Below are 14,778 nucleotides of genomic sequence, written 5' to 3' on the forward strand. Positions count from 1 at the left end.
GGAAGATGGTCCGGGTGACTGCAGCGGCACAGGTTCTGGGAATAGGCCAGACCTGTGCCACATATAATAGCAATGACAGTGCCTCGCACCTGATGACCAGGTTTTTTCCCGCGATGGAGAGCGACCGTAGCTTCCAGCTGCCCAGTTTCTGCCTCACTTTGCTGATACGCTCCTCCCAAGACTTGGCACCCACCCCAGCCCCCCCGAACCAAATACCTAGCACCTTCAGGTGTTGTACTAGCAATCCTGACTGCAGGCCAACTTATTGTCTTTAGGTTCATTCTCTGAACATTGACCCAATTTTATCTCCAGGCAGGCTGGTGACGTGTTTACTAAGGGCCTATGGGTACAGGAGGACCCGACAGGCGGTGACGTATTATTTGTGGGACGGCGTTGGTCCCGGATGTGCCGCGATGCCGAAGGTGAAGCGAAGCCGCAAGCCGCCTCCTGACGGCTGGGAGTTGATCGAACCCACCCTGGATGAACTGGACCAGAAAATGCGAGAGGGTGAGCCCAAGGAGAGGGGGGTGCGCACGGGGAAGGGGAAAAATTGTTTTTTTCCCCCTCTTTCGGGAGTTGGAGGGGAGAGAAGGCCGCGAGTAGTTCATTAGGGGAGACTTGCATTTACGTAGCGCCTCTCGCGGCTCGAGGACTCCGCAAAGTGTTTTTTATAGCAACGGAAATGCTTTCCGAGGTATAAGAGTCGCTGCTGTGAAATGGGGGAAACGCGGCAGCTGGTTGGTGCACAGCAAGATCCCACAAATGACAACATGTTCGTGATGGATATCGTGGGGTGTGCTGGAGAAACTCAGCAGGTCTGACAGCATCCCTGCAGAGAGTGTAACAGTTAACGTTTCCAGTCCAGCGTGACACTCTTCGGACAGTTATTACCGGACTCGGAACATTAACTCTGTTTTCTTTTCACAGATGCTGCCGCACCTGTTGAGTTTCTCCAGCACTTTTTGTTGTTTGTTGCATGTTTCCAGTATCAACTGTATTTTTCTCTCACTTAAAATGATCGGATCATGTATTTTTGAAATAGTGTTCGAGGGACATACATTGACATACCTGGATGCTGAGATTTACTGCCCTCTGGGACAGAAAGGAAGTCAAGTTGCAAATAGCCTGCTTCAACCTTAGACTGTAGCTGGAGAGGGAGGACGCAGTCTTGGCTAGGGAATTAAATTTCTGTCAGAGGTGCTGGAGACAAATGCTGAGAATGGCTTGAGAGATCATGGATTTCTGGAGCACTGCCTTGAAGTTAAGAGGAAAATAGCATTGGAATGTTGCTGGAATCAGCTTACCTACCTGCCCCCAAGCATGTTCACATTATATGGTGAAGAACTAGAGGATGTATAAAAGAAGTTATATTTTTAAAGTGAGAAGTTTTAAAATGGCACAGTATTCTCCTCACTCACATATAGCCAGTGTAACTTGTCATCAACAGTATTGATTACCAGCCTAACCACTGAACTGATACATTTTAAGGAAAGTGAATTCACTAATTTTAATTCCTCAATCAACAGTTGGAAGAGGTAAAGAATTATATTGTGAATACGTAGCGTGAAGAATACTTGCATCACGGAAATCTGGGAACTAATGAATCAAAGATCATCCAGAGGGGGGAATAATTCCTACCCTTGCCCTGCAGATTCCTGAAAGTCTGGTTTATAAGATTAGATGCTGTCATTTATAAAGTTTATCAATGTTTCTGGAAGAAAGTATGGATATTCATTGATATTATGAATTGGTTTGACTATCCTCAGGCAATTACTGTTTTCCTGTGTGTATATATATAATCCTAATATAATGTGAGTCCTTAATCATTGTATCCAAAGGGAGGTTTCAGTGAAGTACCATTACTTTTATGAAGGTATTTAATTGCAACAAAGTCTCGTATCTTGACTTTCCACTATATTGTTACTCATTCTTTTTGTAGCTGAAACCGAGCCTCATGAAGGGAAGAGGAAAGTAGAGTCACTGTGGCCTATCTTCAGATTGCACCACCAGCGAACACGTTACATATTTGATCTATTCTATAAAAGAAAGGCAATTAGCAGAGGTAAGAAAGGAAAGTTTTAAGGTAACCTTTTTGAGTTGCTGCTTTTTTTTTATTGCAGCCATTGTTACAGATGTCGGTGGATAGATACTGAGTGCATTCACTGTGATATTGACTTAACAAAGTACTATGATCTGCTTTTTGATGATGACTCATGGCAAATTGTTTAGTGTTCCACTTCACTTCTGATTTGAGATACCTCGATGATGGAAAAGTTTTGAATTGGTCAGGAGGTAAACCATTCTTCACAGATTATACAGCCTGTGCCCAGCCATCGTAATAACACTATTATAACTGGAACAGTTCAGTTTCCGGCTAATGAAGACTCCTGGATACTCACCCACTCTGTATTCTTGACAAGTTATAGGGATGAAAACCATTTTGTTTTTTGATCTTTACTTGATCCTTATTTGCTAGAAATGTTATCCACTGCTTGTCAGACAAGACCAGACATTAACTAAGGTCTTGCTGTCAGCTAGTATTGGCTGCTTTGTTATTGGTGGAAACGCGAATTATGCTGAATGCTGAAGTCACAAACAAAAGCCTTCACTTCTGACCATGTAATGTAGGGAACATCATTGCTAAAACAGCTGTAAACAGGTGAACTGAAGATCCTTACCTGAAGATCTCTTGCAGTTACATCCTTGGGCTATGATTAATGATATCCAACAATGACAGTCATCTTTGCATTGTATATCACTTCTCTTACTGGAAGTGCTTTCCATTTGGCTCCCATTCGTGTTTTTTTCGAGTGCCTTTTTGTGCCATACTTGGTCAAATGTCTTGGTTGAAGGATCCATTCTCACCTCACCCCTGGCATATGCTTTGACATCCATATCTAGAACAAAACTACAATGATTGACACTTTGGAATTGACAGGATCCAATGAGTGGGTTTTGTTTGATGACTTTGATTTCCTTAGGAGGAAACTGATCAGAGAAATCTTACCTGACCAATAACCATTCTGCTTGTTTAGTTCACCTTTTACTTTGTCAGGTAAATTCCAGTATCATCTCTACATGGGGAAGCAGCTAAATTTGGTTCAGTTAATCATCTTGAATCCTGTCAGGCTTTAGAAATTTTCCAAATGCTGAAATATCTGGTGTCATGTAGAATTGAATCATCCAACTTTTCACTGATTTGCTTACCCAGGCTTCTGAAAAATTAAAATTGCCACAGTTCCAGGCAACCGTCGGGCTGCTATCTCATTAGACAGAGATGACTGGTGGCGATTTAACATGAGGGTAAATGAGCCTCAGCTAAGGGGCACATTTTAGAAGGGAGGCCTTCATAGAAACCTTTTGTGGTGTAAAATTGGAATCTGCACGAGCTACTATATTATAATTGTTTACAATTTTTTTTCTTGGTTTTTTTGAAAGATGTTTTCTTTCTCATTCATTGCCTTCCAGAATATTAAGAAACTGAAGCAACCAGCTTCTTTTATAATAGGACACAAAGTTGATTAAAATAATCAGTCCTTACTGTGACCGTGTTTCTTGTGTATATGTTTAATATGCATGTCCATCAGTGTTTATTTGTGCATTAGTATTGGAATTTCTGACATTTTCCCCTGTTTTAGTGTGTTTTATAGCGAACAAAGCTCCTGTAAGTATTTGCAATGTATCTGAAATTAAGTTCCAGCAGCCAGGCAGGAAACTGATAATTGGTGCTTTCTGCTATTTCAGTAATTGCAGCATTGGCAGTGTGATTTCTCATGCACTCAAATTTATTGCATTGGTGAAAGATTGGAGTGCCACGTAACTGGTGTTTAAATCCTGGGAAGAGCGAGTAATATGTTTTGTTTGTCCGTCCTACGTACAGGCCCTATTCACAGTGCACAATGGTTAGTCTGATAGTTCTGAAGATTTTGAGATTAATTCACTATAATTAAGTGGGCTCTTTCACAATCTTGTTTTGTAGAGCTCTATGATTATTGTATAAGGGAAGGATATGCTGACAAGAATCTCATTGCTAAGTGGAAGAAACAGGGCTATGAGAACCTGTGCTGTCTTCGCTGCATTCAGACCCGAGATACCAATTTTGGAACAAACTGCATCTGCAGGGTCCCCAAGAGCAAGCTTGAAGTGGTGAGTCTCTCTTTCTACACTGAGATCTCCTCTCTACAGTGGATCTGTTCAGAGCTCACAAACTTAATCAGTCAGAGCTGTGACATTTAAGTTGACATCTATTTGTTTAAGCATACCGTTGTGAAAAAAAACTATAAACTCCTTTACATTTTCGGTATGCTTGTGACAAATTAATAATTCACCCAAGTGTCTGACTTCTAAAAAGTTTACAATAATTAAAAATATAAATATTGAAGCATACTTCATCGGGATGTATTTTCAGTGTGAAGTCTTCCCATAATGCACACTTCACATATTTAATGGATAATAATTTAATATATACATATAATTCAAACATTAATATTAAAAGATAATTTCATAAGTTATATAAAAATAATTTAAAAAAACAATACATTGTAAAGATCGCAATTTTCTAATTCTGTATCGTCAATGTTTCATGAACTCCATTCAGTTTTGAATGTCAAATCTCCTTCCTTGTGGTCAATATGCAAGATTTAGATTAGACAAAAGTGCATAAAATATAAAATTCTCTAGGGTAGCATGTCACTGTGTTAAATAATTTATTGTTGTGTATGTATGGACAGAACTTTGAGGTTCAAGACACCATTAGAACAGTACAGCACAGGAACACTCCCTTTGGCCCTCCAGCCTGCATTGACTCAGATTGCCCTTCTGAACTAAATCTATCTTCACTTACTGGATTAGTATCTCTCTATTCCCTTCCAATTAGTGTACAGTCAGTTCTGTAACAAGATGGTTGCATTCTTGTGCAATCATGCTTTAGAAACAGCACTTAAAATGTTGGTGCTGCAATCACGATACAGCCAACACGTTCTAAAAGTTTGTGCTGTAGAAACAGTGTCACCAATTTGTCAATGGCGTGATGGTGAATTGGCGTTGACAAAATGCATGTTATAACAGAGCGACCTGTATTCATCCAGGTGCTTCTTGAATGCTGCTATTTTGTCTGCTTCCACCACATCCTCTGGCAGTGCATTCAAGGTACTCACCACCCTTCATATGAAAAACATGCCTCGCACATCTCTTTTGAACTCTGCCTCCCCTCCCTGAGACCTTGAACCTGTGTCCCCTAGTAATTAACCCCTCCACCCTGGGAGGGTGGGAAAGCCTCATACTTTCCACCTTCCATTCACAACTTTAGAAACTTCTGTCAGGTCACCCCTCAACTTGCTGTGTTCGATGGAAAACAAATCCAGTTTATCCAATTTTTCTTAATAGCTAAAATCCCCCAATATTTTACACTGCAGAGGTACTGCCATTTCTTTAAACTGGGTGGAGTGCTTTTGAGGATGGTTAGATAGCTGATTTAGATCATAAAGCTGGGACAGAAATGTCATTGTTATTTGGAAGTTGTAATATGAACCCCAACTTCAACCAGATTTGCCTCAAAGGTCCACAATTTTGATATGTAGTAATTTGAAAATTTTATCTAAGTTTACTGTGTTGAAAATATTTCACAAAGTGTAAATAGATAAAGAAAGATGTGAAGCTGAAGAAAATATTGACAGGAATATTGAAACCCTTGGACAGTGGGTTCTGGTAAGAGATTTCAGAAGAAACCCCAAGCAAGTAGGAACAAAAACAAAAATTGCTGGAAAAGCTCAGCAGGTCTGGCAGCATCTGTGCAGAGAAGTCAGAATTAATGTGTTGGGTCCGGTGACCCTTCAACAAAGAACAAAGAAAAGTACAGAACAGGAACAGGCCCTTTGGCCCTCTAAGCCTGTGCTGATCCAGATCCTCTGTCTGAACCTGTCGCCTATTTTCTAAAGGTCTGTATCCCTCTGTTCCCTGTCCATTCATTATCTGTCTAGATGCAGCTTAAATGACACTATCATGCCCGCCTGTACCGCCTCCGCTGGCAATGTGTGCCAGGCACCCACCAAGAACTTTCCATGCATCTCTCCCTTAAACTTTTCCCCTCTCACTTTGAACTCATGACCCCTAGTGACTGAGTCCCCCATTCTGTGGGGGGGGGGAAAGCTTCTTGCTATCCACCCTGTTTATACCTGTCATGATTTTGTAGACCTCAATCAAGCCACGTCCCGCCCTCCAACCTCTGCTTTTTTAATGAAAATAATCCTAATCTACTCAACCTGACTTCATAGCTAGTGCCCTTCATACCAGGCCACATCCTGGTGAACCTCTTCTGCACCCTCTCCAAAGCATCCACATCCTTTTGGTAATGTGGCAACCCGAACTATATTCCAAATGTGGCCAAACCGAAGTTTTGTACAACTGTAACATGACCTGCCAACTCTTGTACTCAATACCCTGTTTGATGAAGGAAAGCATGCTGTATGCCTTGACCTGCGTTGCCACCTTCAGGGTACAATTGACCTAAACACTCAGATCTTGCTGTGCATCAATTTTTCCCGGGGCTCCTCCAATTACAGAGGAACCTCAATTATCCGAAGGACACGGGTGGGGAGTATTTCATTCGGTTAATCGAGTGCCAGATAATATAGTTAGCCAAGCATCGGGATCTTGCGATCTTGTTCAGATAATCCAAAATTCAGTTAATCAAATGCCAGATAATCAAGATTCCTCTGTACTATATTCCTTTGTACTATATAGTTTGCTCTTGAATTTGATCTTCCAAAATGCATCATCTTGCATTTGCCCAGATTGAACTCCATCTGCTATTTCTCTGCCTAACTCTCCAATCTATCTATATTCTGCTGTATTCTCTGATAGTCCCCTTTACTATCTTCTACTCCACCAATCTTAGTGTCATCTGCAAACTTGCTAATCAGACCAGCTATATCTTCCGCTAGATCATTTATGTATATCCTTCCTCAGGACAGTTCTCAGGAAAAGACGCTGGAGCTGAAACATTAACTCTGATTTATCTTCACAGATGCTGCTAGATCTGCTGAGCTTTTCCAGCAACTTCTGATTTTTTTTCTGATTTACAGCATCTGCAGTTCTTTCTGTTTTTATCCAAGCAAATAGGGCCGACTGCCCCCTCTGAAATTTTATTGTTTTGCACTGTCAGTAGTTTTCACAATGGGTGGGGTACTTTATTTTGTCTGCCATTTAGCATAGAACAGAGTCTGTGTGATACCTTTCATGCTCCTCTGGTTGTCTGCATGCAGCTTAGCTGTAACATTGAACCAAGTTGGTTGAAAGCATGGATATAATCGCTGAGAATAAGTATTCTCAGCGATTATGGTGTTGGTGTTGGTCCTGCCAATCAGGAAATGCCACCTCATTCAGGATTGGATATTGGGACAAGTGGCCTAACAACAGAATTAGTGGAAATTGGTGGGTGACGCTGAGGGCAATGCTAAACTCAAACCCATGTGCTTAGATGATATTGCTAAGGCCCAGGATAGAAAGAAGAAAGCGATAATCCAGGGATTAACTTTGGCGAATTGTACAGGTATGAGTAGTTCAGATTTCTTGTGCTCATCAAAATTCAGGTTGAGACTGCTTTATAACCATTTCTCTTTTATCCCCTCACAGGGCAGGATTATTGAGTGCACACACTGTGGATGCAGAGGCTGCTCTGGTTGAAATTGTCCTTATTGGATTAAAGGGGTTTTAATTTGTGTATAATCCAGTTTTATTTTGACTCAATATATGGACCATAATTATGACAAGATGTACTGTGTTTGCTGTAGCTCTCTTCTAGGTAGCTTTGTTCCTTGACATGGAGTATGATGAATTAAAATGTATTTTAAAACTGAAGCTTTGGAGTGCCATAGTCTTTATAAAATAACAAATAGTTATGGAACCAGTGTAATGCACAAATGGACCCAGATGGCATCCATGTCCACTCTGAATCGCCATGTTACAAAGGGAGGGAATTTTATTTTTGTGCAATTACACCTTTGGTTTCTGCAGACAGCCTTTAAAAGATGACCATGGCTACTCTGGGCTGGCTCATTCCTTCAAAGCAATTACATCAACAATCAACTATAATTGAAGGTCATCCTATTCTACATCCAATTTCAAGATTTCTGTTATTTTCTGACTGTTGATTTGATCTGCATTGAAAGTTTCTGTGAAATAAAGTCTTTGTTCATTTCCCTGCACTGTTGTTTTGTTTAAACTTCCTACAAAACAAAACCTTTTTTTAGTGTCTTGAGTGGAAATTCTGACCTTTCTGTTTTAAAAAAGTAAACACTGATGCATGCAAATTGTAACCGTCATGTCAACTTGGTCCTGATGTGATAGATGTGCATTTTTAATTTTTTATCAGGAATGTAGATGACTTTCATCCTGTTTAAAGGGTCGCTGGTGTGGGAAGTATATTCCTCACTACAGCAAATGTCAGTCTTTTACTTCCAAGGGCATGCAGTATAAGGGTAATGGGCTAATGCTGTAGTTGCCACACTTAGCTTATAAGTCAAATCTTGATTCCAGTTACACCAGTACATTGTATGTTAAAAGCAAGGTGTTATTGCAATATATTAACCTGGGGTTCAGGGTTACGTTGTGTATAAGTAACAAGATTGATACTGTTCTCCTGTATAATCTCACAATAATGTTTTATATTCCACCCTAAAAGGGATAAGTGGCTGGAACCATATTTTCAACATAAATACTTAATATGTTTATTCTAGGATTTCAGTAAATCTGACGGCATGATTAGTGGCAATCTGTAAACTACAAATAAGTTTATCATTTAGCTTAACATTCCCTTTTTAATGAAGTTGCTTGTCGGTTTGCTGAGCTGGTTGATTTTTCTTGCAACGTTTGTCTCCCTCCTGGGTGACCTCTTCAGTGCTGTGTAGTCTCTGGATGAATACTGCACTGAAGATGTCACCCAGATGTTTGCAAGAAAATCAACCAACTCAACGAACTGACCAACAACTTCAACCACAACCTGAGCTACAGATCTTCAGTAAAATCTTAAATTCCCTTTTTACTGTTTCTAGCTTGTGTTTAGAAAGTGGCTCTCGATCATTTATCTACAATTCCTGTTTCTTTAGACACCCTCCCTCCACTTGCTTTTCAACACAAAATAACTGTGAAACCCCATGTTAGTAAATGGGTAATAAAACAAAAAAAACTGGTCTTTTGAAAAAAACTAGACCACGCTTGTCCTGAAGAGATCAGAAAGTCAAAACAGTTGTCTTGGCCCTGCGGTAATGGTGCTGGAAATGAAAGGCCAGTGCTTCCCAGATGAGTAGTGACTTGACAGCAGCTTGAGAGCTGGCAATTAAAGAATGACAGGAGGAGACTCTTAGGCTCACTGCCTTTACTGGCTCTAGGAAAGAGCTATTTAATTACACCAACTGCCGTGTTCTTTACCTACAGCCTTGCAATTTTTTGCAATGTAGCAAGTGTCCTTTAGGGAAGGAAACCTGCCACTCTTACCTAGTCGTGCCTCATGTGACATCAGACTCGCAGAAATTAGATTTGATTAGATCAGATTCCCTACAGTGTGGCAAGATCCTTCGGCCCAACAGGTCCACACCGACCCTTCCAAAGAGTAACCCACCCAGACTCATTTCCCTACATTTACCCCTGACTAATGCACCTAACACTATGAGCAATTTAGCATAGCCAATTCACCTGACTCGAATGTGGGAGGAAACTGGAGCACCTGGAGGAAACCCACACAGACATGGGGAGAATGTGCAAACTTCAGACAGACAGTCGCCTGAGGTTGGAATCGAACCCAGGTCCCAGGCACTGTGAGGCAGCTGTGCTAAACACTTAGCCACCATGCTGCCCACAAACTCTTAACTACCTCCTACACAATTAGGGATGGGTAATGAATGCTGGTATAGTCAGTGGAGGCCACATCCTGTCATCAATTTTTTAAAAAAACTATCTATCCAAAAGGTGAATCCACTTCAAACATCCTGTAATAACGTGGGTATAAGAAATTTGTACGTCTTTTGTAGTATTTTTTTCTGGCAAGTTTTCCTACATCTGCCACCTTCTGGACACTAACATGGCATCTGTACTATCCTGCGCATTTTATCTTCTCTGAACCTTTACTTGAATGGAGATCAACCATAATTTTTATAGTCTCTCATAACTAAAGTCTAGCATTGCATGTATCATTCTCATAAATCTCTGCACCCTCTCTAAGGCTCTGAAATTCTTGATAAAGTGTGGCACTAGTAATCATCACAATATTACAGCTGGAATATAACCAGTCTTTGGGAAAACCTGGCGGCGTTTCCCTATGTTTGTAAATAGAAGCACAGAGTATAAAACAAAGGTTCCCACATCTTTTTAACAGATTTTCAACCTGCCATGCTACCTTCAAAGAGTTGGCTACCGATGTCCATACACTTCCCTATTCCTGCATTCACCCTGAGATTGCACAGTTTATTCCTATTGCTCCTCTTCATTTAATCAAAATCTATTACTTCACAATTCTGCCTTAAATTTTAACAGGCATGTGTCTCCCCATTTTTTTTTGTCCATATCCTCCCACAGTATGTCACTATATATCTCATTATTAGCACAGGTTTATGCCATCTTCAAACTTTGAAATTTTGCTCTGCAGTCACAAATTATATAAACAAATGTGCCCCAACACTGACTCCTGCTGGACATCTGAGAAACAGTAGTTCAGGATGCTGGTTTCTGAGCCGTAACCAATTCTGTGTATAGTCAGTCAGTCACTGCCCCTTCAAGCAAATGGGCTTCAGTCTTGCTAAGAATTTTATCAGCTGGTATCTTCACCAGTCTCTGTGGCACAATAGGTCAGCGCGTTTGGCCCTTAACCGAAAGGTTGGTGGTTCAAGCCCACTCAGGGACGCTCCTACTAAGCTTGTTTTATCTCTGGGCGGTTCAGTGGTTAGCACTGCTGCCTCACAGCACCTGGGTTCGATTCCCACCTGTCTGTGGAGTTTGCACATTCTCCCTGTGTCTGCATGGGTTTCCTCCGGGTGTTCCGGTTTCCTCCCACAATCCAAAGATGTGCAGGTCAGGTGAATTGGCCATGCTAAATTGCCCATGGTGTTAGGTGCGTTAGTCAGGGGTAAATATAGGGTAGGGGATTGGGTTTGGGTGGGTTTCTCTTCAGAGGGGTAGTGTGGACTTGTTGGGCCGAAGGGCCTGTTTCCACACTATAGAGAACCTAATCTTATCAAAATGGTTTCAAAAGTTCATAGCCACATCAACCAATCTAACCTCAGCAACTCTTACCTCATTACCATATTTACATTAAATAGCTCCATGATGGCTTCCATGGGTGGTGAGGCAACATCGACCTGGCAAAGAAAACACTTACCACACTTTTAGAGACCATCACACACTTTTAGAGACCATCCAACCACCATCAATCACATTACCAACGAAAACATCATGAAGTTAGTGGACCTGTGCCTCACCACCCACTTCACCTTCAACAACATAATCTACAAACAAACCAACAGCACACCCATGGGATCTCTGCTATCAGGATTCACAGCAGAATCAGTAATGCAAAGACTAGAACAAACAGCCCTACCAACCATCAAACCAAAATTCTGGGTCTGCTATGTAGATGACACCTTTGTCATCACAAAACGAAACAGGATAGAAGAGACATTTAACATCATCAACAACACCCTCACAGGCATAAAGTTCACCAAGGAGGAAGAAACCGACAACAAACTCGCATTCCTGGACGTCACAGTCGAAAGAAAGGACAACGGAGAACTACAAACCTGCGTATACAGAAAACTGACAAACACTGACCAAATACTTAACTACACCAGCAACCATCCCAACACACATAAACAAAGCTGTATCAGAACACTATTCCAACGAGCCACCATACACTGCAGCACAGATGAACTTCGGAAAACAGGACAACCACCTATGCAACGTATTCAAGAAGAACGGATACTCAAAAAATACAGTGCGCAGATTCCTCAAGAACAAACCACGACAAGCAGACCAAACACAGCCAGAAACCCTAACCACCTTACCATACATCAATGAAGTTTCAGAAATGACAGCCAGACTACTAAGACCCCTCGGAATTCCAGTAGCACGCAAACCCACCAACACTCTCAAACAAAAACTAACAAACTTAAAAGACCCAGTACAACCCATGGACAAAACCAACGTCGTCTACAAAATTCCATGCAAAGACTGTCACAAACACTATGTAGGACAAACAGGAAGAAAGTTAGCCACCAGGATACACGAACATCAGCTAGCCACAAAAGGACATGACCCTCTCTCCCTCGTAGCCCTACACACAGATGGAAAAAACCATTTCGACTGGGACAACACATCTATCCAGGGACAGGCTAAGCAAAGACATGCCAGAGAATTCCTAGAGGCCTGGCACTCCAACCACAACGCCATAAACAAACACATCGATCTAAATACCATTCCCGCCTCAGGCGACTGACTGTGTGGAGTTTGCACGTTCTCCCCGTGTCTGCGTGGGTTTCCTCCGGGTGCTCCGGTTTCCTCCCACAGTCCAAAGATGTGCAGGTCAGGTGAATTGGCCATGCTAAATTGCTCGTAGTGTTAGGTAAGGGGTAAATGTAGGGGTATGGGTGGGTTGTGCTTCGACGGGGCGGTGTGGACTTGTTGGGCCGAAGGGCCTGTTTCCACACTGTATGTAATCTAATCTATCAATCCCTCAGAAAACAAACAGGAAATGACATCACCACAAACCCCAGGAACCCCATCTAGGGCAAACATATAAATAGAAAGCAGGAGACAACAGCTTCGCTTCACTTGGAGGTTGCTACTGATGATGTTATCTAGCTAGGTAATGAAATGTCTGGACATCAAACCTACAGCTCAGCGAGCAAACCTACACCCTATATAAAAGAGACCTAAGGGGCAACCTTTTCACGCAGAAGGTACGTGTATGGAATGAGCTGCCAGAGGAAGTGGTGGAGGCTAGTCCAATTGCAACATTTAAAAGGCATTTGGATGGATGTATGAATAGGAAGGGTTTGGCAGGATATGGGCTGGATGTTGACAGGTGGGACTAGATTGGGTTAGGATATCTGGTCGGCATGGACAGGTTGAACTCTATGACGTCTCTTTTATATTGTTACTGTAATCACACTTTATTTACCCCATTTTTCAGTTCTTCCCATGTTTTTTGTTTAGCTTTCTACTGAATTATGAATGCAATAAATCATAATCCCTTTTTGTTTCATTTTAATTTCTATGACTTGCCAATTTAGTTTTAGATGTCCATCATCTCCCTAGTCTAAGGACTCTTTTTTCGAACATCTCCCATTGTTTATTTACTGTTCTAACTGCCACTGGTTTCCCAGAACTAATCTAGCACCTTTCTGAACAGGCTGGAAACTTTTCAATGAAGACTGTTGTTGTGCACATCTCAGAGATTCTTCCTTCTCTTTGTCATTATACTAATGCAGAATAGGAAAATAAGCATAAGGGTATATGAACATCCCCATTATCAGTTCTTATGCATAACTGCAATCTTTCTACAAATTGGCTGCTCTGTCATCGTCCCACGACTTGGTAGCCTATAATATATCCGGTAACTAAAATAACTCATCTGTTGTTTCTTAATTAGAACAAAATAGATTCAGCCCTTAAACACTCAGGACATTAGTCCTTTCTGGTGCTATAACCACCACCTAGATCATGTTGCTAGATCCTTTCTTTCCTTCTCTATCATGTCTGAATACACTGCAAACGACAAATATAAAAGGCCTATTTCTCTCCCAGTTTAAATTAGCTCTCCATTACAGTTGCTGTAATGGATACATCTACTTGCACTTGCAGTTCACCTATCTTATCTCAACATGCATCTTGCAAAGTCCATCTTGACTCAAATTCAAACTTCCTCAGCTCCAATGCCTACTATATCTGAACTACCTTTTCCTTATGCCATTTGTCTCTCCTAGTCCCCTCTGTATCTTAATTATTTTCTCATTATTTATCCTGGTGCTCCTACTCATGTCAAATTAATTTAAACATTGCTTTACAACATTAAGCCATCTCCCCCACTCCATCCCGCAGCATTAATTGCAATCCTGGAGAGTTGCAACCCGTTCAACGTTTACAAGTCTGAAGGCCTCCCCTCATACTCCAGCCAAGTGCTAACCCGACTTATTGCTTCCTTACTTATGTGGTTTTGGAAATAATTCAGAAGTCAAATTTTTAAAAAGGCAGTCCTGTTTCTTTGTTTAGTCCTGTATAAATTTAATGAGGTTGGAAAGGAACCTTCATATTTGGCCCATGGGACAAAAATCAAAGCTATCCCTGACACAGATGATGTGCAGAGTATACTCGACATAAAGAGAACTGATTACGTTTGAAAATCAAAGTGAATTTTCTATTTCTTATGGTGTGCCTGCTGAGCAGAACTATTGCCAAACTTCCTTTGAAGCTTCTTGCCCCAGTGACATTGACTGTTCAATGGTCCTGGGAGTCAACTCTGCTTGTTCTGTTTAAAGCACATATCATTTTCTATTACAGTTATACAGCATGGAAACAGACCCTTTGGTCCAACCAGTGTACGTTGACCATAATCCCAAACTAAACTAGTCCCACCTGCCTGTGCTTGGCCCATATCCCCCAAACATTTCCTATTCTTGTACTATAAAAGAAGTGAAAATGAATCAAAACAAAAATCTTATATTACTGAAATGTAATAATTGTAAGAAACGTTGAAGTAAATCTAGAAATAAGCCTGAAAGTCAGGAGCAGCGA

The 14,778-nt window shown here is 41.2% G+C and overlaps 1 protein-coding gene and 1 non-coding gene across 2 annotated transcripts; both read left to right on the forward strand.

The window, feature by feature from the left end:
* The first annotated feature begins 360 nt into the window (after window positions 1-360).
* Window positions 361-7,857, forward strand: bud31 (BUD31 spliceosome associated protein). The gene is made up of 4 exons (XM_043711295.2): window positions 361-507; window positions 1,940-2,062; window positions 3,980-4,146; window positions 7,633-7,857. Exons 1-4 carry the CDS (start codon window positions 414-416, stop codon window positions 7,681-7,683), a joined length of 435 nt encoding a protein of 144 aa, XP_043567230.1. The 5' UTR covers window positions 361-413; the 3' UTR covers window positions 7,684-7,857.
* A 2,963-nt stretch (window positions 7,858-10,820) lies between these two features.
* On the forward strand, window positions 10,821-10,894 carry trnak-cuu (transfer RNA lysine (anticodon CUU)). The gene has a single exon. It is a non-coding gene; the product is annotated as a tRNA-Lys (tRNA).
* The last annotated feature ends 3,884 nt before the right edge of the window (window positions 10,895-14,778 follow it).

Source organism: Chiloscyllium plagiosum, unplaced genomic scaffold (genome assembly GCF_037043375.1).
Source record: "Chiloscyllium plagiosum isolate Xiang-an unplaced genomic scaffold, Cpla_swu_hap1 HiC_scaffold_20, whole genome shotgun sequence".
Taxonomy (NCBI): Eukaryota; Metazoa; Chordata; class Chondrichthyes; order Orectolobiformes; family Hemiscylliidae; genus Chiloscyllium; species Chiloscyllium plagiosum.